This window comes from Culex quinquefasciatus, chromosome 3 (genome assembly GCF_015732765.1).
Source record: "Culex quinquefasciatus strain JHB chromosome 3, VPISU_Cqui_1.0_pri_paternal, whole genome shotgun sequence".
NCBI lineage: Eukaryota > Metazoa > Arthropoda > Insecta > Diptera > Culicidae > Culex > Culex quinquefasciatus.
The window spans coordinates 56,873,278-56,900,877 of record NC_051863.1 but is presented as its reverse complement, the minus strand read 5'-3'; the positions used below and the strand labels follow the sequence as shown (position 1 = coordinate 56,900,877).

The 27,600-nt window shown below is 31.6% G+C and overlaps 2 protein-coding genes across 2 annotated transcripts in view; one reads left to right on the top strand and one right to left on the bottom strand.

Annotated features, from left to right (window-relative positions):
• The first annotated feature begins 14,805 nt into the window (after positions 1–14,805).
• LOC6043609 (zinc finger protein OZF) lies at positions 14,806–16,651 on the top strand. The gene is made up of 3 exons (XM_038265769.1): positions 14,806–15,060; positions 15,125–16,311; positions 16,369–16,651. The coding sequence occupies exons 1-3, from the start codon at positions 14,905–14,907 to the stop codon at positions 16,559–16,561; spliced, it is 1,536 nt and encodes a 511-aa protein (XP_038121697.1). The 5' UTR covers positions 14,806–14,904; the 3' UTR covers positions 16,562–16,651.
• Positions 16,652–24,871: 8,220 nt separating this feature from the next.
• LOC6039698 (RAC serine/threonine-protein kinase) overlaps positions 24,872–27,600 on the bottom strand; it is a 51,786-nt gene continuing 49,057 nt past the window's right edge. Inside the window, exon 7 of the mRNA XM_001849205.2 lies at positions 24,872–25,819. Coding sequence (XP_001849257.1) covers positions 25,739–25,819 — 81 coding nt within the window. The 3' untranslated portion in view covers positions 24,872–25,738. The remainder of the gene's footprint in view (positions 25,820–27,600) is intronic.

Below are 27,600 nucleotides of genomic sequence, written 5' to 3'. Positions count from 1 at the left end.
AAGCAATTCAATGATTAAAAAGTTGTTAAAAATCCGTACAAATCCGTATTATGCGTAAAATTCCCTACAAAAATTTCGGCCTGTTAAAAATCCGCGAACAGGTTCGAAAATCCGTATGGTAAGGAAAAAATCCGTACAGTTGGTAGCCTTACTTATACCCAGCTAGCCCTTAAGTTCTGGTTTCTGGAAAACTCGTCCCTTCAAAGCACTTTTTGCGATCGGGCCGTGGAGCTCTGTAGGGCAATTATACAGAGAACAGTTGGTCCTTATACATGTGAAGAGTACAGGGGAAAGGATGTGCCGAGCCATGTGGGTTTGAAACCACGATCTTCCGCTCGTAAAGCGAAACCTGTAACCATTAGACCACAGGAGCTCGGCGACAAATTTAACCTCAATCTTTTTTGTGTACGTACACGCAATACATGCGCACGTAGAAACCTCTATATATACACGCTAACCAGGCGATCTCAATTTTGAGATGGATGTCGCAAACCGCCTTAAAAGAAACCACTCAACGTTGAGATGAGCAACTCGATCTCAATTACCCACTTTAACTTTTGGGGGGGGAGCGGGCGATTATCGTGGGTTGCCAGTGCCAGTTCAGACCCTTCATCCAAGACGCAATCCCTAAATCCAAGACGCAATCCCTAAAAAAAAAAAAAATTGTGTTGCACACGCACACCACTGAACTTCTTTTTTGCCCACACGCATACACCCTCTTACGAAGCGTTACGATACGACGAACTGTCATTTTTTTTTAATTTTGTCGGAACGTAGGCTTCATCGTAATCTGTTCGGTTCGTACCTTTTTTTGCCATTTGCCAAGGATTGGACAATCCGTTGCTGTGTCCACCTGTCGCGGTGGCGCAATTGGTGGAGCGGGAAGAAACGTCCAGGAAGCGGCGGGATCACCCGCGGAGCATGATCGGAGGAATCATTCCGGAGGAAGAGGACCACACGTGGCAAACAAACCTAAGTGTCGCCCCAGATGGCGAGAACCGGCCAGTGTGACCACGATCGGATGTTTTCACGAGCAGGAGTTGGAAACTAAAAGAATATCCTCGGGGACCTTCTGGCGATGGAAGGTTCCGGCAGTTAGTGCACCAGGTTGGTTGAATGTATTATGTTTGAAATGTAAATTCTGTACGGGATTCCTTTTCAGTTGTCCACCTAGCACGAGAAAAACGGCATCGGCATCTGACAAACAACATGGTCCAAAACAAAACCATCGATATTATCAACGTGCCGCCCTCCATCGGGTCACTGGAAAAGGGGTGACGTCATCTTCCGGCAGTGCACGGCGCTGCCTTTTTCTCGCAAAAAGTCATGCCGAGGAAGCCTCGTCGTAGTGGTCGTCCTGTAGCAGAGTTGAACGTCAAACGTGCAAGATTGCGACAAGTGCTCGGATTTTGCTGCCCAAAACGACTTCACTGAAGAAATTCAGTTTTTCGGGACGTTCCTGGATCCAGATATCAGAAGCGGATGTAGCATCGACCGGGGCAAACCATTTGCAGTACCTGATGTAGCTGCTCACCATCAGAGCGAAATCTGGCGCCGCATGCTCATGAAGAAAGTCATGAAAAACGTCGTAGCCGACACAAACCAACAGCAACAGCAGCCGGCAAGTCAACACAGCCGCGCATTCCGGCCCCACAAGAGCTCCAGTTCCACATCCAGAGATGAACAGCGCAAGATGCTGCAGGCCTTCGAACCGGCCGTCCAGCAGTTTGTCCAGTTCGTCTGCCCCAACATCCAGCGCATTATGTCGCTGTTGAGCCAAACGGTCGCCGGAGCGAAACAATTCTATGCGCCGCCACCGCAGCAGTCTGTGGCCAACTCATTGTTCCCCGGCAGTCCAACTCGCTGCAGCAGATTCAACATCTTGCAACTTCAGGGACGCCACGCCGCCGGGGCCGGCCAAGGTCGCTTCGGCAAGAGTTTCGTCAGCGTTGATTAGCTAAAGTGCTGCACATTTGTTCCTATTTTTTCTATTTTCGAGAGAGAATTGACTTCTCGCACCCTTTTTGTTCCGCTTCATCTGCAGGAAAGTAGCTTTTCGTTAACTATTCAAAGTTCATTTTTTTATTTAATTTGAATTTCACCTCAAAACAATAATTTTTCGATCCATTCTTAACTGTGTTTCGATCCCTCGCTATTTTTTACGACTTAAAGTTGCCATCATTACTAAATATTAAAAAAATGCAAAAGTTCTTAGTTACAAAAAAACTAAAATACAAAATCACAAATTACAAAATTTTAAAATAACACAATTACAAAAAAAAACAAAATTATACAAAATTGCCTAAATGCAATTTTACCTAAATTTCACTATATTCATCAAAATTTTGCTTATTTTACCAAAAATGATTTGATGTTCACAAATATTAACTATATTAATCAAAATTGAATAAAATTGAACTCAAAAAAATGTCATCCAATAATAATAAACTTACCTCGTTTTTATTTAATTTACCATAATTAATTTAATTGTGTAACTAAATTCAGCTAGTATTAATTTTTTTCTAATTTTATACTGAATTTTAAGGAAAATTTACTAATTTTTAACTTGTAGTTACTAAGTTTTACAAACTTAAACTAATTTGTACTTATCTGTCAAAATTTTACAATTTTAGACTAGTTTTATTCTATTTAAACTGAATTAAACTTATTTTAGTAAATTGAACCAAATTTTAATCAATTTTCCTAAATTTTACTTCATTTAACTAAATAAAACAAATTTTGCCATGATTAAGTAATTTAAATCAAAATTTGCTTATTTTTAAGTTCTATTCTCTTATTTTGACTTATTTTGAACTACCGTCATCAGGGGTAACATTGAGTCTATGGGGTGAGATTGGGTCATACAAAAATGCTGAAATTTGTATGACCCAATCTCTCATCAGGGGTGACATTGGGTCTGGGGGTGAGATTGGGTCACACAAATTTCAGCATTTTTGTATGACCCAATTTCACTCCCCAGACCCAATGTCACCCCTGATGACGGTAACTAATTTGAAATTTAGAAACTAATTAATACCTAATTTAAGCTTATTTAAACTAATGTTTACTTTATTTTGACTTATTGAAACTAAACTTGATTAAAGTTAACTAAATTTAACTTAATTCAACGTAATTTAACTTAATTCAACTTAATTTTACTAAATTTTATTAATATACTCAATTAACGTAAATCATGTTCAATCAATTTAAATTAAGATAAATTAATTTAAATTCAGTTAAATTTTGTTAAATTTTGTTGAATTTATGTATTTTTTTAAATAGAATTATATTTAGTTAAATTAAGTTGAAATACGTTGAACAAGGTTAAATAAAGTTGAATTATGTTAAATTTAGCTAAAAATAAAGAAACATAGATAGACTTAGTTAATTAAACATTATTAAATTTCAAATAACTTTATTTAACTTGGGTTATTTAAATTAAGCTTTATTTAACTTAATTTATCTTTATTAAACTTAAATTACCTTAATTTAGCTTAATTTATCTTTATTTAAATTAAGTTATTTCAATATTTAGCTAAAAAAGAAGCTAAGATAAACGTAGTTAATTGAACATAATATAAATTCAAATAACCAAATTTAACTTAGATTTTTAAAATAAAGCTTTATTTGACCTAATTTATTTTTATTTAACCTAAATTTCCCTTATTTAGCTTAATTTAGCTTTATTAAAATTAATTTAACTCAATTCTACTAAATTTAACAAAATTTAACTTAATTAATCTATTCTGAACTAAATTTTGCTTAATTTATCTTTATTCAACTTAATTTAAATAAACTTATCTAAATTAAATTTAATTTAGTTTAACTTAATTTTACTTGATTTAACTTAATTTAACTTGATTTAACTTAATTTATTTTAATGTAACTTAATTTAATTTAATTCAACTTAGTTTAACATAATTTAACTATATTTAACTTAATTTATCTCAATTGAACTGTATTTAACTAAATTTAACTTAACTGAATTTATTTTTATCGAATTTTATTTTACCTTTATTGAACTTAATTTACCTGTATTGAACTTAATTTACCTTAATTTTACTTAGATTATTTGAATTTATCTTTTATATCTTAATTAAAATTAATAGTACCTAATTAACGTAATTCAACTTAATTTTACTGAATTTAACAAAATTTAGCTCTATTTCACAAAAAATAACTAAATTCATCAAAATTCAATCAAACTTAATTTAATTTAACGTAATTCAACTTATTTTAACTTAATTTAACATAATTTTACTAAATTTAACTCAATATAACGTTAATTATATTCAATCAATTTGAATTAAGATAAATTTTGTTAAATTAAGTGAAATTTTATCTAAGTTTGATTAAATTTAGTTAATTTTTACTTAATATAACGTAATTCAAATAAATTTATCTTAATTTAACATAATTTTACAAAATTTAACCTAATTAAACATTAATTATGTTCAATCAATTTAAATTAAAATAAATTATCTTAATTTAAGTGAAATTAAGTTAAATTTAGTTACGTTTGATTGAATTTAGTTGAATTCAGTAAAAAAAAAATTAAATATAACTATATTTAGTTAAGTGAAGTAAAATTAAGTTGAATTACGTAGAATGAAGTTAAATAAAAATGAACTATGTAAAATTTAGCCAAAAAACTCTTAGTTAATTGAACACAATTTAACTTCAAATAACTTAATTTAACTCAAGTTATTTAAATGAAGCTTTTTTTAACCTAACAAAAATTTTCCTTATTTAGCTAAATTAAGCTTTATTCATCTTTATTTAAATCAATTTAACTAAATTTACTAAATTGAACAAAATGGAACTTAATAAATCTATTGTGAACTTAACTTTGCTTAATTCATCTTTAGTTTACTTAATTTACCTTAATTCAACTCAATTTATGTTTTTTTAACGTAATTTAAATAAATTTATCTTAATTTAATTTAACTTCATTTAATTTTATTTTATTTGATTTAGCTTGATTTAACTTAATTTAACTAAATTTAACTTAATTTAACTCAATTTAACTTAATTTAACTTAATTTATCTCATTTAACTAAATTCAACATAACTTTTTTTTTCTCGAATTTTATTTTATCTGGTATATCTTTATTGAACCTAAATTACCTTAATTGAACTTAGTTTATATGAATTGATCTTTATTTATATTAATTTAAATTAATTTAACTTAATTAACGTAATTCAATTAAATTTTACTTAATTTTATTCTATTTAACAATTCAACTGAATTCAACTCAATTCAGTCAAACTTAACTGAGTTTCACTAAATTTAACTTAATTCAATTTAATTTATCTTAATTTAAATTGATTGAACATAATTTACGTTAAATTGAGTTAAATTTAGTAAAATTATGTTAAATTAAGTAAAATTTAGTTGAATAACATTAAATTAAGTTATGTTTGATTAAATTTAGTTGAATATAGTTATTCTTATTAAATAAAATTTAATTTTAGTTAAATTTAGTAAAATAAAGTTGAATTACTTTAAATTTAGCTTTAAAAACATAAATACACTTAGTGAATTGAACAAAATTCAACTTCGAATAACTTAATTTCATTAAGATTATTTAAATTAACTAGCATTTAACATTATTTAACCTTATTTAACTTTAATTACCTTAATCAATCTAAATTTAGCTAAATTTATCTTTTTCAACTTAATTTACCTTAATTTTACTTAATTTATATCAATTTAACTTTATTTAATTTATGTTATTTCAATTTAAATAAATTTAACTTTATTATCGTGATCTACTTTATTTTTTACTAAATTGAACTCTAATTAACAAAAAATAACTAAATTCAATCAAACTTAACTAAATAAAACTTATTTTGACCTAATTTTATTTTTACCTAATTATTTATATGTATTTTAATTTAATTTAATTTTACCAAAAAAACACTAAATTAAGTTAAATTCTATTAAACTTTATTAAATTTAACGTATTTCATTTAAATTTAACATAATTTATCTTAAGTTATCTTAATTTATATTATTTTTTCTTTATTAAACTTAATTTATTATAATGTAGCTTAATTTAACATAATTGAACTTTATTTAATTTAACTTAATTGATCTTAATTAATCCTAATTTATCTTTATTTAAATTAATATGACTCAATTTATCATACTTGAATTTAATTTAACTGAATTTATCTATATTTAATCATATTTAACTTAATTAACAAACATTAAACTATTTGTTACTAAATTTGTATTAATTTAGCTGACTTTTACTAAATTTTACATAATTAAATCAAATTGACAAAATTTAACATAATTTTACTTAATTTTACTAAATTTTACTCCAATAATAATAAGTTTAGCCTAATTTAACTTTATTCAACTTAATTTAACTAAATTTAGCTAAATTCAACTGAAATTTACTCAATTTAACTTAATTTCACTAAATTCAACTGGATTTCACTACATTTAACTTAATTTACCTTAATTTTAATTAATATAATTGAATTAAATTTAATGTAACATAATTTTACAGATTTTATTAAATTTAACTAAATTCATCTACATGTCGCTAAATTTAACCATTTTCAGTTAAATTTAACTAAATTAAGTAGAATTCAGCTTTTTTATTTTTTCTAAATTTAAGTAAATTTTACCTAGCTAACTAACTTTAACTAAATTGAAACTAGCTGGAATTAATTTTGTTAAATTTTCACTTATTTTTACTTAATTAAACTAAATTTGCTTGTTTTTAGCCTATTTTTTATTAATTTATTTAAATTTAACTCAATTAAACAAATTAATACTAAATTAATACTAAATTAATACCAAATTTAAATTAAATTTTAATTTAGCTAAATTTAAGTAAACTTTACTAAATTAAACTTATTTCAACTTGATATAAGTTAATTAAACTTAATTTAACGTTATTTAACTTAGTTTACTTAAATATTACTAAATTTAGCAATATTTAACATAATTTAACTTTATTATACTTTATTTAACTTGATATAACTTTATTTAACTTTACTTAACTTTATTTAACATTATTTAACTTTATTTAAGTTTATTAAAGTATATTAAACTTTATTTCACTTTATTAACCTTTATTTAACTTTATTTAACTTTATTTAACTTTATTTAACTTTATTTAACTTTATTTAACTTTATTTAACTTTATTTAACTTTATTTAACTTTATTTAACTTTATTTAACTTTATTTAACTTTATGCAACTTTATTTAACTTTAATAAACACAATTTTACCTTAATTTAACTTAGTTTATCTAAATATATCTTAATTTAACTTAACTTAACTAAATTCACTATATTAAACAATACTTAGCAAACCCAATTTAACTATAATTTAATTTAGTTTGAAAATTAACTTAATCTATCTAAATTAAACTTAGTTTAACTAAATTTAAGAACAACTGATTCTAACTAAATTTAAAGTCAAATGATTCTAACTACATTCAACTGAATCAAACTAAATTTAACTGAAATAAACTAAATTTAAATAAATTAAACTAATTTTACAAGGTTTAACTTGATTTAACTAAATTTTGCTGAATTTAACATGTTGTAACTAAATTTAACTTAATTTTGTTTTATTTCACTAAATTTTACCGACTTTAACTTAATTGAACTAAATTTAACAACATTTAACTAAATTCAGTCAAACTTTACTAAATTTAACTAAATTCAACTAAATTTGACTAAATTTAACTAAATTTAAATACATTTAACTAAATTTTACTGTTTTTAATTATATTTAACTAAATTTTACCAAATTTAACTTTATCGAACTATATTTAGACAAATTTAACATTTTTTTTCTATATCTGTCTTAGTTTAACTGAATTCAACTTAAATTAGTTTACTATAGCTGAACTTATTTAAAATTAACTAAATTTAACCAAAATTAACAAAACTTAACTAAAATCAACTAAATTGAACTAAATTTTACTAAATTTAACTTATTTAAACTTTATTTTACTTAAATTAAGTGAATTCATCTGAATTTATTTAACTTAATTTAACTTTAATTAGCTTTATTTGACTTAACATTATTTAACTTTATTTAACTTAACTTAATTTAACTTAAATCAACTTATTTTAACTTATTTTAACTTAATTTAACTTGATTTAACTTAACTTAATTTAATTTAACTTAATTTAACTTGAGTTGACTTAATTAATCTGGACTTACATTTGACTGAATTCAAATAAAATTAACTTAATTAATATATTTTTTATGAAATTAGTTTAATTATATTCAAATTAATTCAGTTAACTACATTTAACTAAATTTGTTTAAATTTTATTAAATTTAACTAAGTTTTATCAAATTTAACTAGATTTATCGAAATCTATTTCAATTTTACTTAATTTATTTAAATTGAACTGAAAAATACAAAAAATTCCTTTGAATTCAACTAAATTTATCTAAATTTATCAAAATTAATCTTAATGTAACTAAATTTAACTATATTCAAATAAGTTCGACTAAATTTAATCAAATTTGACTTGATTTTACTTAATTCACATCAATTTAACTTAACTAAGCTAAATTTGACTGTAATATACTACATTAAACTGTTTTTAACTAAATTAAACTAAACTACCTAATTTCAACTACATTTTAATAATTTCTACTAATTTTAAGTTATTAAAACTATTTTATCAATAGTTTTATCAATTTCAGTTATTTAAACCAATAGGACCAGTTTAAATGTATTTAAACTTATTAATTCTACTTTTATTTATATAAGCTAGTTTTAAATAGGTTTAGTGGCTTTTATTGTGATTTTAAGAATTCTTTGAATAAACATTTTAATCTGTTTTGTTTTTTTGTCACCCTATTTGTATTGATCACCCTAACCGCTTTAAACTGAATCCGGAAATACTAAAGAAGAAGAAGCACCCCCAAAATGCGCCCGTTCCGCCATCGCTTTTTTGCCCGTTATCGTGGTCAAAACGGGCCCAAAAGCGTGCCACAGACGGGCGTGACACAGCGCCCAAAATGCGTAACGCCCGCCTAAATGTTGCATTCTGGCACGCAATGGGCCACAACGAGGGGAAAAAGCGTGCTGAAAATCGGGCCCGCTTTCAGGCAAAACGTCCCCGCTTTTTGGCCGTTTTCCGCCCATTTTTCTATGTGGGTAATGCAAGTAAAAATAATACATACACTCAAACCCCGATGGTTTGACACCAACTGTTGTCAATCGAACGGGGTCACGTTTTAGTTTGACACCCATTTTACACGGAGTTCACACACACTACCAAACGTTTGTTTTGATAGTGTGCGTGAGCGCCGTGTAAAAAGTGACAGTTCGTCACTTTTTAGTTTGGCTTTGACCAACCAACGGGGTACAAACTAAAAAAGTGTCAAACGAAAAAGTGACCAACCACCGGGGGTTGAGTGTAATTCATTTTGTTTTAATTAAATTAGCCAAAAACCGCCGACAATAATTTTCGTCAGTCAAAACAAGATGGAGGAATCACAACAGACTTGGCTTACACACTGATCGAACGATACCAAATTAAGCTTGACAGAAAAGGCGGAGAGAAAAAGTGCGGCGAGAGTGGAAATCGCTTGTTTCGATTTAGTGCCAGAGCAACAATAGGTCTATTCCCGTACTTGCAAAATTGCAGAATTTCTGCAGCTTCTGCAGAATTCTGCAGCCAGCATAAGTAACTTTTTTGCAGCACGTTCCCGTACTTTTCAGCTCGCTCTCTTCATCTCGCTCTTTTGCAGAAGTTCTGCAAGGAGAGAAGCGGTAAAATTTTTGCCTGGGTAGCGCGTTCCAGTACCTTTTCTGCAACATTGTACACAGTTGAGTGGATTTACTTAAATTGGGTATTATTTTTTATTATTTCAAAATATTTAAAAAAATTGTTGACAAAAAAGTAATTGAAGGAAGTTTACCTCTAGAACTGGGACATTATTGTTTTATGCAGCACAACATTTTATTTAAAAAATCAAGGATGTATTATTTATTAAGTAACTCGAAATTAATTATGCATAGGTAGAAATCATATATTAAAAACAACTTAAAAATTTTACATTAGGTAAACAAATTTACAAATTAGAGCGGCAGGTACGTTTAATAAATATGATAAAAAAAAGACAAACAAAGGTTTTATATAGAAAGGACCATAAATACATGTTTAATAGCAGAATGTATGAAAGATCATTCAGGATAACATAAATAAATCATGACTGGATGTAACATGAAAGAACAACGGTGACGCAGTAAAATTGACAAATAAAAAAAATGATCACATACTCAGGGTGGCCACTCAAGTCGGGAAATCGGGAAAGTCGGGAAAAAGTCGGGAATTCGCCAAAATCCGCAAAAAATCGGGAAAAAGTCGGGAATTTATGATTTTTTGTCAAAAAGTCGGGAAAAGTCGGGAATTCTAAGCATACTTGTTTGAAAATTATTTTTTAACTCTTGAATAATTTTGTAATATTCTGTGCAATTTTCAATTTGAATTCGCTCAATTCAACTTTAGTAACTTACATAAAATTTAAGGTTCTTTTCACTATTTCAATATATTTGATGTGGAAAAGCTGTTCAAAACATTCAAAATCTTAACTAGTATTGGAGTCTTTGACACAGATCTTCATAATATTTTTCATGAATCATATGATCTTTATTAACTTTTGTTTATCAAACAAGAGGTTAAGTTAATGATAAACTAATATAAAAATAGAGCCTAATAGCCAGCTTAGAGTTATGATTCTATTTCATTTTGTCACATAGATTGAATATTTGAAAACAGATTCCTACTTGAGTTTGGCAATGGTTTTTTTGGTAAATATTTTTAATTGTTTAAATAAAAATCCAAAATTTAAAAACTTTTTTTACGTTTTGAAAACATAAAGAAAATTTTGAAATTGCAAAAAAATAATCCAAAAAAGTTGGAGTTATTACGAAACTGTTAAAAAAAATGTCTCTTCAAACATTTTGCTTGAAATAAGTGGTAAAACATAAAATCATATCAAACTGAATGTTCATTGAAAAAAAAAAAAAAAAAAACAGTTAAATACTGACCACTAGATTAATTAAAATTGAAAAAAATATATCAAAAATTACAAAATTTAAAAGGGAACATGGCAAAAACATTTTTTTATAAATTCCTTGACATTTTCCTTTGAATGAATAATATCAGCAATTATGTTTTGATCATTCTGATGACTGATTTAAAATGATGATGAAGTTTAAAAAAAATAGGAACGAAATTTTAAGTTCAGTTATCTTTGACCTTTTGTCATTTCCAGATGAAACGAAGTATCAAAAACTATACTTTTTCCAATTTAAAAAAATACAAGGAAGTTCAAAAAATCAAACCATCCACATTAACGACCCCCGGGTCTTTTGTGGTCTCTATTGCAAGTTTCTGCTCGAACCTAGGAGTCCGAAGGTTTGAATGGGGAGAGCACCCAAACCTCTTTCTACTCCAAGGAACCTTCCATCCCAGTGTTTGAACTGACGACCTTTGGATTGCGAGTCCAACCGCCGCCAGCGATTCCACCGGGATAGGCTTGGTTTGGTGTGTTGTTTGTACTTATGGCATGAAGACAACTCCTACACCTGGAATGACTTAACGGCCTAACAACCAAAGCCGGGACCGACATTTTACTTCCTCATCCGATGGAAGGTTGCAGCAGATGGGAATCGAACCCAGAATCATCCACTTACAAAGCGGACAGCGTAACCATTCGGCCACGCACTGCCACAGTTATAAGTACAAGTTATAAGTATTATTGGATTTTCGATATTTTTTTCAAAGGCTAGTTGTTTGTGTTTCTACTCTGAATCATAATAATTAAATTCCATTTTTGCCTATACAGTCGCCTATGCCTATACAGTCGACTCTCTGGCTGTCGATCTTCTCGATATCAATATTGCTCCATCTATCGATGAATTCTTCAGTCCCTTCAAACTACATACTTCGATTGGCTTTATTCCTCGATATTTTCTCTTGCTTGAAGGATCTCTTCCTTGACGGTCCCTTGGATTCTGTTTGTTTTAAAAATCTCTTCCGGTTGTCAATATTGTCACTATCTCATGGCTTGCATAGACATTTTCTTTGCAAAACGAAGCTTTGAAGGGTGTTTGACATTAGTTTGTTTTTGTTTGCTGGACGTTGCCATGATTCTCTCCCATAGCTGGGTACCGAGAAAAACATATTTTCAATCGAGTCTTCATTTTGCATCGTTCTGTAAACTGATGATTCTCTTCCTCGACGGTCCCTTGGATATTGACAACCAGAGAGTCGACTGTATTTGGATTATTTTTAAATTCATTTATTTTTTTGTGGTTAATATTGACCTTTCTTATAGAAAGTTTTTTGTTTGAAATCATTCTTTAGCTAAGAAATGCGTATGATTTGTGCATTCTGCAAAAGTCTCGAAAAAGTCGGGAAAAAGTCGGGAATTTGAAAATGGGATTTGAGTGGTCACCCTGGTATCATACTCAAAAATTTTGACACACATAAGTTGAGCAATCTGGAAATAAAGAAATCCATAATTAAAAATATAAAAAAAAACTAATATTTCCACATCCAGAAACTAAAAAAAAAAACATTAAATCAGATATTTGAGAAATTTAAAAATTCAAATAATTATATCAGAAAAAAAACAATAAATCACAAATTCAAAGCTTAAAAAATCAATTGCTTAAAAACTAAATATTTCAAAATGATTATAGTTCAAACAAATCTTAATTAAAAAAATTCAAAATAAAAAAAAGGTTGAAAAAAATCGAAATAAAATAACTAAAGTTTTTTTTAATATTTATGAGTTCAGAACACAACAAATTCAAAAGCTACAGCTAAAAATAATAAGATAGAAACTTATAGAAATTATAATTTCAAATACAAGTAAAATTAAAAAATTCTGTAAATCAAATTTTTAAAACTAAAATATAAATAAAATAGGAGAAGTCAAAATTTCCAATCTGTAAATCCCCTTAATTTGAGTTTCTAACCTAAAATACGACTTCAAAAAATGTGTATTTATTATGATTCAGGATGGCATAGAAATTAAAAGTTCGAGAATTTAAGAATTTAAGAATTTAAAAATTTAAGAATTTAAGAATTTAGGAATTTGAGCTTTTAGGAATTTTTATTTCGACAAAATAACATATTTTTTTCTGCTTCATATAAGAATACAAATTGGTAGCACCGTTAAAGGTATAATTTATTATTTGACAATTAAATTTACCTGTTATTTAACACACATATTTAGTATATTCCAATGTATATTCAAAAACAATTGAAGATCAAAAATTATTCCTAATCAAATATTTATTTGAAATTATTAAACTCAAAAGAAATGTGTCTTTTAAAAGTTTTTAAAAACAATTTGTTTTTATAGTACAATTTTTTGTTGGGGTACCAGCCGTGCTTTAATACTATCGCTTAAGTTATCAATTTTTATCAGTTAAAAATATTAACACTAAAAAAAATCGCTATATCATTTAAATAAATGAACATCGAACAATGAACATAAAAAAATCGTTCTCAATAAAACCAGATATAAAAAAAAACTAACCCAAAATCATTTATTATTACAACTTATAATAAAATGCTTAATTTCACCCAACTTGCAGATTTTATGTAAGCGTGTAGTCAACATCCATCACACCAAATTGCAGTAACTCTTCAACAAGAAAGAGAAGAGAGAGCTTGCTGAAAAGTACGGGAACGGCTTTGCTGCAACTTCTACCTCTCTCACTGCAGAAGTTCTGCCTGAGAGAAAAGTTACTTTTGTTGCAGCAAAGTACGGGAACGCTCTGCTGCCGTTTTTGTGCAGAATTGCAGAATTCTGCAGTACGGGAATAGACCTAATATCATCAGCATCATTCGCCCTTGGCCTGCTGAAATAAAGTAACTGTTTAAGGGAAATGGCCCAGTCAAATCAATCTGAATTCTGAAACGGAATCTAATTAGAATTGTACACAAATTCCGTTTCAAACGCAACAACCGGTTCGAACACGGAACCGGTTGTTGCGTTTGAAACGCAATTTGTATACGATTCTTATTAGATTCTGATTCAGAATTCGGATTGATTTGACTGGGAGGGAGCGTTCTTTTATTACGTAACGCAGTTGGGAGGAAGGGGGGGGTTCGGAGGCCGTGTTACGCTACACACAAAAATTTTAAAATTTGTATGGACATTTTGTTACGATGGGGGAGAGGGGGTCTAAAAATACAATTTTTTGCGTTAAGTAATAAAAGAACGCTCCCATATATATACACTCAAACCCCGATGGTTTGACACCAACTGTTGTCAAACGATTTGGGTCACTTTTTAGTTTGACACCCCTTTTACACGGAGTTCATACACACTATCAAACGTTTGTTCTGATAGTGTGCGTGAGCGCCGTGTAAAAAGTGACAGTTCGTCACTTTTTAGTTTGACTTTGACCAACCACCGGGGTACAAACTAAAAAAGTGTCAAACGAAAAACTGACCAACTACCGGGGGTTGAGTGTACGTAAACGATTCGAATTGAATTCCGTTTCAGAATTCCGATTGAGTTAACTGGGCCCTGACTCAAGGCGTTCTCAAAAACACCCAAAAAGCAAAAACTGGAAATTTGGTTTATTGGACCTTTTTTTTAAAAAAAAAACTCCAGATATGTTCCCCCATTTCCCCTAAACAGTTACTCTATTTTACGTTACCGTGATCTTCTCCGGTACCCATTGTGTGGTTAGGTAGATAGTAATTTAAGCTCCGTGATTCAACTCTGTTAAACGTGTTGTTTTGTTGACAAAATTGCATTGTTTATCTCTACCGATATCTGTTGTTATCAGAGTTATCAGCTGGTTGATTGTTGACTTGAATAGATTTCTGATCACAATTTTAAATACAGTTTTTAAGTTGAAAAAAAAAACTTGTAAGATGGGTAGCGCCCAAGATAGCGCCACAATTTCGAAAAGCTGTTGCAGAATTTGTTTAGCCGCGGAAAAAACGCTGCTCTCACTGCAGACTGAAATAGAACTCGACGGTTGCAAACTTACTTGCCTGGAAATGTTTACCAAATTTACTGGATTGCAGGTATGTATTGTAATCAGTTTATTTTTACATATTGGCTTGTGTTTTTAAGCTTGAATGATTGCAGGAACCACCGGAGGAAGCATCGCCGGATTTACCGCGGAAGTTGTGCATATCATGTTTCTCCGAGCTAAACAGTTGCTACAAATTCCAGCGTAAGGCAGTCGATTCCTTTAACCGGATGTACCAAAAGATGAGCGAATCTACTGTTCATGTTGTTGAAGAGGAAGTTGCTCGCGAAAGCAGCCCAAAGCAGGATGCTGCACCCGAAGTTGAGGAAGAGTTGGAAATCTTTATCGAACTTCAGGACGATAATCTGAAAATTGAATCCACTTCACTGGATTTGGTTGAGGAACCCGTACACGAAGGCGAAGATCAAACTGATGCAAAGTTGATAAATTCTGCTGAAGAATGTGAAGAAGAATTCTTGGAGGTCTACGAATGTGACGATAAGGGCCTTGTGGAGTTAAAAGGATGTGTGAGAGACATGGAAGATGCTTCTCCCAGTCAGAATGAGGAAGAAGTTGTTGCGATCGAAATCAATCTGCAAAATGAACAGGAATTACAAACGCAACCAATCGATGAAAGCAGTGAGCAAACTTTAGAAGGGTCCTTCACTTGTGCGGTCTGCAACAAACAGTTTGCCTCTCGGAAAACGCTCCGCCAACACAGCCGAATCCACGAGGACAGTAGCGCGAAACGTTTTCGATGCTCGCACTGCTCAAAATCGTTCAACTACAGCCATCACTTGAAAATTCACGAACGGACTCACACTCGGGAGACCCCGTTCGCGTGCAGCGCCTGTGATAAGGAATTTGCTACGAAAGATCGGCTTAAAAACCACGAACTTCAGCACAAGGACCGATTCGAGCACGGATGTGCGCTGTGCGAGTGTTCCTTTCGAACGAAGAAGGCCCTCAAAATGCACACAATTCTAAAGCATGATGCCGCGGTTGGACAGTTTGAACCGATTGTTTGCGCAAAGTGCGGCAAGGATCTGTTCTCGCAATCGGCGGCCAGTGCGCACTTTAAGGCCGAGTGTGGTCAGAAACGGACGGCGGTGGAGAATCGTGAGAGGAAGTCCAAACAGAAGCAACAGAAGCTGGTGGATTGTATCGACTGTTTGGAAAAGTTTGCCAGTCGAACGGAACTATTCGAACACCGAGCTGATGTCCACGAAAATCGAAGTCATACTTGCGAAGTCTGTGGCAAACGATTCCTTCAGGCGGTCGTGCTGAGCAGGCACATGAACACGTAAGATTTACTCAATTTAAACATAGTTGTAATTCTAAAAATCGCCCCTTCTTACAGACACACAGGTGAAAAGTCGTACTCGTGCGATCAATGCACGAAGAGCTTTGCCCAGCTGGCCACTCTCCAAAATCACATGAGGACTCACTCCGGCAGTCAGCAGTACGAGTGCACGGTGTGTTCAAAGCGGTACAAGTTTTTGGCCTCGCTGCGTAATCACGTCAAGGCGAGTCACGGCGAGGGAGAGGCGTAGCGTTAGATAGGCTGATTTGAATTGTATAGTTGTTTTTGTTTGATTTTTAAATTAAAAAAAAAATAAGCATGACGAATCATTTAAAATCTACGTCCAGAGCTGTAATCGTTCATTTAGTTATACTCGGCAAACAAAAAAAAAAAAAAACAATCGAAGTAGAAGTTGGAAATTTCCCGGGAATTCCCGGGAGCCTTTATGCATTATTGCCAATGGTGCCAATAATGCATAAGAAAAGTTATAAATATTTTTCTTTTCAATGAGTTCAGTTACGATTTATTCATACTTATTAAATGAAACGTTAATTAGAAGCATCATTATTTTTGGAAACTGTGATCTACCTTTTGATTTTTTATTTTTCTGAATCTGCAAATACAACTTGTTGTATTAACTTGTTCTTAGATTATTAAGCAATTCTCTGAGATTTCGGTCATTCAATTTTTTGTTGTTGTATTTTTTAATTCGGCTGAAACTTTTTTGGTGCCTTTGGTATGCCCAAAGAAGCCATTTTGCATCATTAGTTTGTCCATATAAATTTCCGTACAAGTTTGGCAGCTGTCCATACAAAATTGATGTATGAAAATTCAAAAATCTGTATCTTTTGAAAGAATTTTTTGATAGATTTGGTGTCTTCGGCAAAGTTGTAGGTATGGATAACTTTTTGTCACTAAAACTTGATTTGCAAAAAAAAACACTATTTTTATTTTTTTTATTTTTAAATATGTTTTAGAGAACATAAAATGCCAACTTTTCAGAAATTTCCAGGTTGTGCAAAAATCTTTGACCAAGTTATGAATTTTTGAATCAATACTGATTTTTTCAAAAAAAATTAATTTGGTTGCAAAAAAATTTCAACTTCATTTTCCGATGTACAATCAAATTTGCAATCAAATGTACTTTAGTGAAATTTTCATCTTTTTTCAGTGTAGTCCTTATCCATACCTATAACTTTGCCGAAGAAACCAAATCGATCAAAAAATTCTTTCAAAAGATACAGATTTTCGAATTTTATTGTATCATTTTTGTATGGACAGCTGAGAAAATTTGTATGAAAATTTATATGGACAATAATGATGCAAAATGGCTTCTTTGAGCATACCAAAGGCATCAAAAAAGTTTCAGCCGAATTAAAAAACACAAAAAATAAAATAAAAATCGATTTCGTAGAGAACTGCTCTATTATGAAGTTAAAAAATAGCTAATATATAATTTCCCAGTATTGGGAGTTTTGATAAATAAATAGCGACTCAAAACAACAATTTAAATTAATTCACATTTGGCGGACCTTAATGGGGTTACATACATGTAGAAAATCACAAAATTTCATATTACAGAAAATTTATTAAATCAACTTAAAAGATGATTTTTAATCACTCCTGAAAGTTTCATGAAGATATTTCATGATTAAAGTAAGTTACAGACGATTTAGGTTGAAAATTTTGCCATGCGCAAAGCGAACTGTCAAACTTTGCGAGCGTTTTTCTCTGAACACCGAGTTGATTTACGGGTGCCACGATATCTCGAAATGGGATGGACCAAATTGGCTGAAAATTTGGGTCAAGACTCGCAAGACATATCCCGTGTGCATGACGAAGCCCGATTTTGAAATTTAGCATTGTTTTAAAATACAAAAATCATAATCTTTCGATTTTTTATATGAAAAACATAAAAACATTTTTATCTTTTTGAAAATCGGCCTTCGTCATGCACACAGGACCGGTTTTACGAGTCTTCACCAAAATTTTGAGCCGATTTGGTCAAGGCAGTGTTAAGATATCGTGGCACTTGTTTTTTTTTTTAAATGCTAACTTCATATAGCTGTATCTCAGTAATGATACAACCAAATGTCTTCAAATTTATTTTGTTAATAGTTGAAAATGTAAATTTTAATGTCCTGAAAACAGATTTAAAAAATGTTTGATTTGTGCTCAAACCAACCTCTGACATTTTTGCCGATTTACATGTATGTAACCCATTAACTTTACAAAGATTGCCAGAGTTTTTTTCTTCCAAATATATAATTTAATATTGAGGTTAACGCGAAACATAAAATGACTTATTGACATCAAAAAGGAAATTACCTTGATACAGCAAAATTAAATTAATAAGAATTAAAAAAAAACTAGATTATAAGATTGGAAGAGGTTGAAGAGGATATGGAAACTATACTTAACTTGAAAGGGCTTTTCCCTCTTATAAGAAAAAATAATAAAAAAATATTTAAAAAAAACATTAGATTTCCTTCCTGCTAAGTATGCTCTAAGGTAAATTTTTGCGTCCACATTATTTTAAGGTTTTCTCAGTGGAGCGGCCGTGGCTGACTGGTTACGGTGTTCGCTTGGTAAGCGAATGGTCCTGGGTTCGATCCCCATCTGCTCCCAACGAGAAAGTATAGGAAATATAAATCTTGAAACTCTGAACATGAACGAAAAATCACAGACGCTCGAGTCGGGGTTCGATCCCCCGTCCTTTGGATTGGTAGGCAAAAATGCTAACCACTAGGCCATCACGGCTTGGTGAGCTACGACTGGAATTAGGAATACTGTTACTGTTACTATATACGCGCTGGGTCCTTGTACATTTGACAAGGGTTCGGAAGTTCTAAATAACGTTTGAATCCGATTGGTGCAAACGTTCTTCAGGGCGGGGCTTGTCGACAAAGCTGAAGTACCTCGCGCTCGGCTAGCCAGCGTAGAAATGGGTCACCGAAGCTCGGCAGAGCCAACACCTTCCAAATGCCTATGCGAGTGATTTGCAGGTATAGAATGTAGATCTAAAAATATATGGAAACAACTCAATTTGTAAGAAGCGACCGCGTGGTCCCGTTTGGTTGGTTGCACACACACCACACACAAAGTCTGGAAAAGTCTGGAATCCCAAGTAAACTCGCTCGAAAATTATTATCTACATAAAAAAAAAAAAATGTTGTTCTATTCTTAATTGAATTACACTTAATTTGTTTTCGGCAATTAACAACAAATTTACGGTTCCTTTCACTATCTTTTAATCCATCAATTTTGGTTTCTTTTAATTGAATTTAGATCAATTGGTAGGAAGCTTTTTTAAACAGAAAAAATAATTTTGCCTGTCTTTACTATTTAAAATCATAAAAATATATGAAATTACAAAAAAAAATCTACTGTTAGATGTTTTATAGTTATAGATTGAAGTAACGTAACTTATTTTTTTTTAAATAAACAGTAATAAATATTTTTTCACGTTTGGCCCGCAAGCTTATGTGAGCTCCAAATTTGGCCTACCATTCAAAAACTTTGGGCACCCCATGCTTGTTTATGAGTTTGAGTTAAAACATGTAGATAAAGGTTGATATTCATTCTACGGAATAACTTGACTAGCATACGAAATCCAAACGTTTTCGGTGTTCAATAAATACAATCGCATTTTTTTTTTGCTTTTTGAAAATATCAAACAAAATGGACCGACTAAGCAAAATGCACCAAAAACCATAGAAAAACCTACAAATTTATGAATTCTGGAGTTGTTTTTGAAAAGGTCCAATAAACCAAATTTTCAGTTTTTGTTTTTTGGGTGTTTTTTTATACCAAGGCGGTTTCGAAAAGACCCAAAAAGCAAAAACTAAAAATTTGGTTTATAGGACATTTTCAAAAAAAAAAAAAAAAAACTCCAGAATTCAGTGTAGTAGGCTTGTGCTTTGGGATGTTCCCTTCAATGTTGTTGGTTGATGACATTTTTTAGTTTAAAACTATTTTTGGGTAAATTAAAAAAAAAATGTGTTTTTTTATATTATATTTATATTTTTAGATTTTTTCAAGCTTTCAAACATTCGATATTACGCCCATTTGGAATGTTAGTATTGATTTTAAAATTTTAAATTATATGGAGACGTTAATACGTGAACCAATAACACAAAATGGCTTCTTTGGTCCTAAAAAAGGTCCACAAAGCTTGAGCAAAAAAAAAAAAAAATAAAATTGAATGGTCAAAATCGGCTGATTTGGTAGAGAATTGCTCCAAACTCATAAAAATAAAAATAGGATTTTTTCACCAACAGATAATTTTGAATGGTAAGGGGTTGAGGACAATTCTTTCAACACACTTGCATTCTTTGTAGGTATCAATTTTGACAGATCCAGCTACGTCCATTATTTCAAATTGCCATTGCTAGTGGTCGTTACGCTTGCTTAGGGCGAATCCTAGATTTTTTCAGGAATTCACTTTCGGAACTTTAAAAATTAGGAACAAAAACACTTCTATAAATTAACGTTTATTCCTGCAGCTATTATTACATATTTCTCTCTGCTCAAACCGTTTTTTTCCTTCTCTATCAGAGAACCTTGCCCGTTGCAGTTTTTTTCGAACTGAAGTTTTGCTTTTATTTGTTGCGTACTGCGCGAGTTGTTAGAGCATCCTTAGTTTTCTGTCTGCAAACGTGTGATAGCATTGCGGTTCTTTTTGTTTTGTCTCGAGGTTGTTGTATAATACTTAAAAGGAAGATTAGGATCATTGTTTGTCTGCTCGTAATATAGTTTAGTTTTATTCTGCATTTATTTTTTCTCTCTCTCTCTGAGTAGTTGTGCTGCCTTACTCTCTCGTTCTCTTTTCTGTGTGGTTTGATAAAGTTGTTTTACGATTTAAAGTTTCTTACTCGTTACAGATTTAAGTGAGCACCCTCGTTAGTTCTTTACAATAGGTTTTGTTTGTTTGTTTGCACGCGTTTTGTTTTTTTTGTCGAATAAATTTTGTGTCAACTGTTGCGATGGTACAGAGGAAAATCAACGTCACCCTTTTGTTTGTCTAACGTTCTGGTTAAAGCATCTTGCTGTTTGTCAACTTAAAGTTTTTGTTTTATATAATAGCATCATTAATCATGATTACCGCCTGGATTCAATATTTTGTTATGTTATACAGTTGTTTTTAGTCAACTACTGACTTATTGGTAATTTTTTTTACGATATTTTTGACCCTTTACTGTGTCATATTTGTGTTGCAATTATATATATTTCTCCTCTACACTCTGGTACTATGCCTTTCACGGTGTGGTACACTTCTACGTTTTCTTTTTGTTTATTCTTTCTCTTATCTAAGGCAGTGATATATTTCAGATTTTGCGTATGAATTCATTAAAATAAACATTGCTGCGGAATTATTTGATTCCGCATAGATTTTGTTTGCTTTGCTGCTGTTTGTGTTGAGTTATTTTCAAATTCAAAGACAATCGATTAATACTACTTGTAATAATTTGTATTTTTACAAAAAAAGTATTAAAAACAATAACGAAAAAAATATTTTATAAAACAACTCGTTTAAATAAATCAAAATAAGTATTGTTCCAATTTCTGTGTGTCATCGGTCGTTTGGTCTGCCTTGGGCGAATCCCGGAAATCTTTCTCAGTTTATCAAACTTCAAATTACTATTACTTTTTTTCAAAGAAAACCGATAAAAACTGACAAAAAATATTCAATCAACTTTCTACAGTGAATCTTAATTTTTCCCAGTAATATTTTGGTTCAGTAAAATGTATAGTTTTTTTTCACAATTTATAAATTTGTCAATCACCTCCAGCGTCGAAATCATTTCCAATCTGCAACTTTTAGGTCCATGGTTGTTTCACTTGCTTAGGGCGAATCCTGAGACTTTAACCACGTTTAAGCTTCACTTCAGAATTGAAATAATTTTTAAATTGTTGCGAAATGAAACCAATAAAACAGGGTACAGATGGTTATGTAACAGCCATGACCAGTACGACAAAGAATTTCTCACATGGTTCCCCTAAATGTTCCCCCGTCGGAACATCCCTGAGGGTATGTGGCCAACCAACTTGAAAACGGTGCACTTTATGAAAATTTCACTACAGAGCAATTCCAGCTCAAATCAGGAATTTTTCTGGTACTTTTGTACCCGACCCTCTCCGATTTCAATGAAACTTTGTAGACATGTTATCCTAGGCCTATATCACGCAGAAAAATGTTTTGTAGAATCAGCCTGTACGAGGTTTGAATCAACAAAATTTTTGTTGAATATAATCAACGCCGATTTTGCGTTGAAACAAACCTTGATTTTCTCAATCCCACAAAAGTCTTTTGTTGTTTCGAAAAAGCTGCTTTGACGTTTAGCGTTGATTCAACAAAAATAATGATTTTCAAATCAACAAAACGGTTTGTTGATTCAAATATGCCTTATTTTTCTGCGTGATATTTTTGGCCATTTTTGTGTATATGGAGCCAATAGTACTCGAGAATAACATTTGAGAAGGGCGTTAGGTATTAAAATATTTTTGTATTCTGTAATTTAAAAATTACTGTATCTCGAAGCCGTTGCGTCGTATCAAAAAGTGGTCAAAGACAAACTTGTAGGAAATTGGACGGGCTTTCTGAAAAAAAATACACTGAAACAAAAATACACGCCACATCTATGAGATTTTTTGATTTTTAAGTCTAGAACTTAAATTTGAAGGTGATGTCACGATTTTTTTTTCGTTCAAAATTTTTGAGGAAACAGCCTAAAATGTTTCTAAAAGACTGACGAAAAATGCAGGATGGTATGTCTCTCCTAAGAAATACAAAAATCATTTACTAAAACTGTTTTTTTGAAAAGTGGTCTAAACGTCAAAATTTTTAAAAACCGGTAGTGGGAATCGATTCTCCAGACAATTTTACATAAAAGTCTCCATATTGACCATTGTCCTATGTCCAATCCTTGGGAAGATACAGCGGTTTACAAAATGAAAATGTTGAAAAAACTGGTTTTTTTGTGGTTTTTGGCAATTTCTTTATGGCAGACTTGGTTTTTCAGTCTCGTAAATATTTTTACCGGAAAGCTCGTCCAATTTCCCATAATCATTACGTAATCAAATTTACTATCCTGGTTTCTACCACACTGAAAGAAATATTCTCTTTTCAGTTATAAGCTTTTATCTGTAAGCCCTTACAACTTACATCCAATTGAAATGCTGTCAAAGGCAGACTTATCGGAAATTGGACGAGCTTTTCGGTAAAAATATTTACGAGACTGAAAAACCAAGTCGATTAACACTACCGGTTACGAAAAATTTTGACGTTTAGACCACTTTTCAAAAAAAAACAGTTTTAGTAAAAGATTTTTTTATTTTCTTAGGAGAGACATACCATCCTTTCGTCAGTCTTTTGGTAACATTTTAGGCTATTTCCTAAAAAATTTTGAACGAAAAAAAATCGTGACATCACCTTTAAATTTAAGTTTTAGACTTAAAAATCAAACAATCTCATAGAAGTGGCGTGTATTTTTGTTCCAGTGTATTTTTTTCAGAAAGCCCGTCCAATTTCCTACAAGTTTGTCTTTGACCACTTTTTGATACGACGCAATGGCAAAGTACAAAAATATTTAAATACCTTACGCCCTTCTCAAATGTTATTTTCGAGTACTATTGGCTCTATACACAAAAATGGCCAAAAATAGATAGGCCTAGGATAACATGTCTACAAAGTTTCATTGAAATCGGAGAGGGTCGGGTACAAAAGTACCAGAAAAATTCCTGATTTGAGCTGGAATTGCTCTACAGTACTTTTTGATTGCAAATTTGATTTTACATCGAAAAAAAGGTAAAACAAATTTGCGACCGGTATTTCGATTTTTTGAAAAAAAACAGTATTGATTAAAAAAAATCATAACTCGGTCAAAGTTTTTTTGACCGTTCTGAAAAATTCTGAAAAGTTGACATTTGATGTCCAAATCAAGTCTTAGTGACAAAAAATTAAATTAAACGTCACCATTTTTTTACCGTGTCTCATATTTTATCAGTGTAGTCCTTATGCATACCTACAACTTTGCCGAAGACACCAAATCGATCAAAAAAATCCTTCAAAAGATACAGATTTTTGAATTTTCACATATCATTTTTGTATGGACAGATGCCGAATTTGTATGGAAAATTATAAGGACAAACTAATGATGCAAAATGGCTTCTTTGGGCATACCAAAGGCACCAAAACAGTTTCAGCCAGATCAAAAAATATGAATGAGAAGTGCTGGTAGTTAGCATGGCCTACTGCACTTAGCTTCCATACTTTTTTTTTGAAGAATTTTCTTTTCGGATCGGTGGATAAAAATTTTAAACTGTCAAAAATATAAAAAAAGTAATATTCTGATTTCACAACAGCAACAAACAATTCAAACGAAACAATAACATTTAATGATAACTTTCAGCGTTTTCCGCTTGATTTTTTTCTTAATTTGGCTGTTTGGCGAAATCCAAAAACAAATAAATGGGGTTGTGTCTTTTTTCAGTAATTTTGTGGGCCAGCAAATTTTGAAATCCGTCTATTTTGAGTTATCAGTAAGTTTTTTTTACCTCACTTTTTTGTTTTATTTTATCCACTATCGGCTAGATTTAAACTAAACGCTACATGTTTTGGGGGGGTACTTTATTTGCTCTGCAAGTTACACCTCTTTTTTATTTATTTTTAACTTTATTTCTCGGGCATTTGTTTATGGTTAATCCGCGCGCACTTGCTTGCATCTGATTGGTTAAACTTTTTTTTTTAGTTTTATCACAGTTCGATCTTTTACCTTAGTTTCATGTTTTTGTTGTGTTTTTCTTTCCTCGCGTTATAATTACTCCTTAAACTTATTATAAATTTTAGCATTCATGGTTGAAAAAGGAAGAGCCATTTTTGTTTTTAGTTTTAAATTGCAGGGGAGGTTGTGTACGGTTTTCGCTTCTTATCTGCTACAATATTTTTTTTCTGTTTGACTATTTTGTTGTGGTTGTGAATGTGGATAGTTGTATGAAAAAAAAACGTAAAAAAAAGTGGGAATGGAATATTTTGTCTGTTTCTGCTGCTTTTGGTTGGGCTATTGCTTGTGTCTTAAGGTGGGACACCTGTTGCGATTGCTCCTGTTTTTTGTTTTGTGTGTCAGCGTTACCTGAAGTTAACCGGTCTATTGCTGGGCGAAAGGTTTCTACGCTGGCGAGGGACACGCCCCTTTCCAGAACGCCCCCCCTCGCCACACGCGCTTCAACTAAATATTGTTTCTGCTGCTGCTGGTTTTCGAATCAAAACGAAATGTGTCGTCGAACCGAACCACGCGCACCACCCTTTTGGGAGAGGTGGTGACTTAGTTCATTCCGGAAACACTGCCGCAAACGAAAAGCTGTTGCCGATCTCCGGAGAGTTGTCCGGTACCTGCTCTCTGCTGGGGGGTCCTTTGCGCGAGTCTGCTCACTGCATCGACACGTAGCTGTTGGGGTTGTTCATGAACGACGGCGTGTTCAGGGTGGATGCCATGTCCTGGTAGCTGAACTGCGGGGTGGACGAAAAGGATAAAAGATGGCATAAGAACATTAGAATTGATTAAAATTGAAAAAAAAAAACAAAACATGACATCACCATCGCGTTCACTACACGTTTTGTTCAATACAACGCCTTTTTAAGATGTTGGTTTTCATTCAAAAAAAAAAAAAAAAAAACGCAAATGTTTAATTTTTAACTTGGAAAATTTCCTCAAAAGTTACAGATTTTCGAAAATGTTTGGAGACATAATGGCTTCTTTGGTCATAGGGAAGGCTCCCACAAAGTTTGAGTCAAACTAATATGCACAAAATCGGCCGATTTCGTTACTCAAGAGCACACTGAAAGAATCCAACATAGTAATCTCAAGTGTTATTTCACGTGAGTGTCTAAAAAAATCAACACGATAAATTCACATGCTTTTCCTTTGACCCACACAAATTATTCATGTCAGAGATAGATGTGAAAATCATTTGAAATCAGCTGATCGTTAGCGAAAAACCTTCCATCCTTTTTTCGCATGATGTTCATCTTAGATTCAAATTAATTGCACATCGATTTGCCCCATTCGACTTATCCTATGGTTACCAAGTGGAATTCACGTTAGAATTACGTGTTATGGTTTTAGATATCTTTAGCGAAAAAAATCACAAAGTAAGATGGCGACAAGCAAGAAGAATTGTCTGAGATTTCTCAGGTTCAATGAGGATTGTGCTGTAAAGAAAGTGTTTCTACCGATAAAAATATTGGAAAAGAGTTCCAAAAATCATGGTAAACATTAACTATATTGTAATCCGCTAATACCAATGTTTTAACAACTAATTTCTAATATTTTTATAGGAAATCAGAAATTCACCAAGGAAAGCTGGACTTCTGCGCGGATGTAACTCCAGGGAAACAGTAGGTGCCGGAGGACATATAGTGGCTTCCGAAGAACCTAACTAAACTACCCGCCAAGAAATTTACGAGGCAGTTGTAGCTTGTATTAACTCCTCTGGCTGTTCGGAACGTGTCCACTATGTCCAGGTGTACTTATGCTGGGAGCTAGCAGGTGCATTACAAAGTAGAAGGAAAAGCGCTAAAGGCCGGCACAATTATCAACTTTAAGAGAGTTTTTGGATTTTTTTTTTGTGTTTTCTAAATTATAAGTGGAAAAATTTATGCTCGAAAATGTGACATTAGACTGAATAAAAATATTAAAAAAGGAACATAATTTATCAACATTGACGAGAAAAAAAGACAAGAATTTCACTTAATAATCATGTGTGAGGACACGTGAAGCTAACGTGATTTTCATTACACTTGGATAAGATTTTCTCTTGTTACTCATGTGTGTTGATACTTGAAGTTGACATGATTTTCATTTGAATTCGCCGTGTCACGCGATGGAAGTTTTTGATGTGATTCTCACGTGACATTCATATGCCAAGTCGTATGGGGCAGATTCATGTGCAAAACATGTGATATTGCCATGTGCCTTTCTTTCAGTGCAGTGCAGGAAAAGGGATTCACTGACAGCCCCGTTCATGATCGTCTTTTCGGTGCGACCGTCGATTGATACAAACGATTTTTTTTTTTTAATTTATATTTATTCAAATTTCTTTTCCATGTACATTCATTCAGTTAAAATATTATTGAGTGTCCAATCACAAACGATGACTTTTCACCTCAATTTTAAATACTAGCAACTTTCATTTATTCATGAAATATTGTAGCTTTCGCTATTCAGTGATTTCAAATGTAGGAGGTCCTACATGTACAAAAGGGAAAAGGGATACCTTAAAACTAACTTA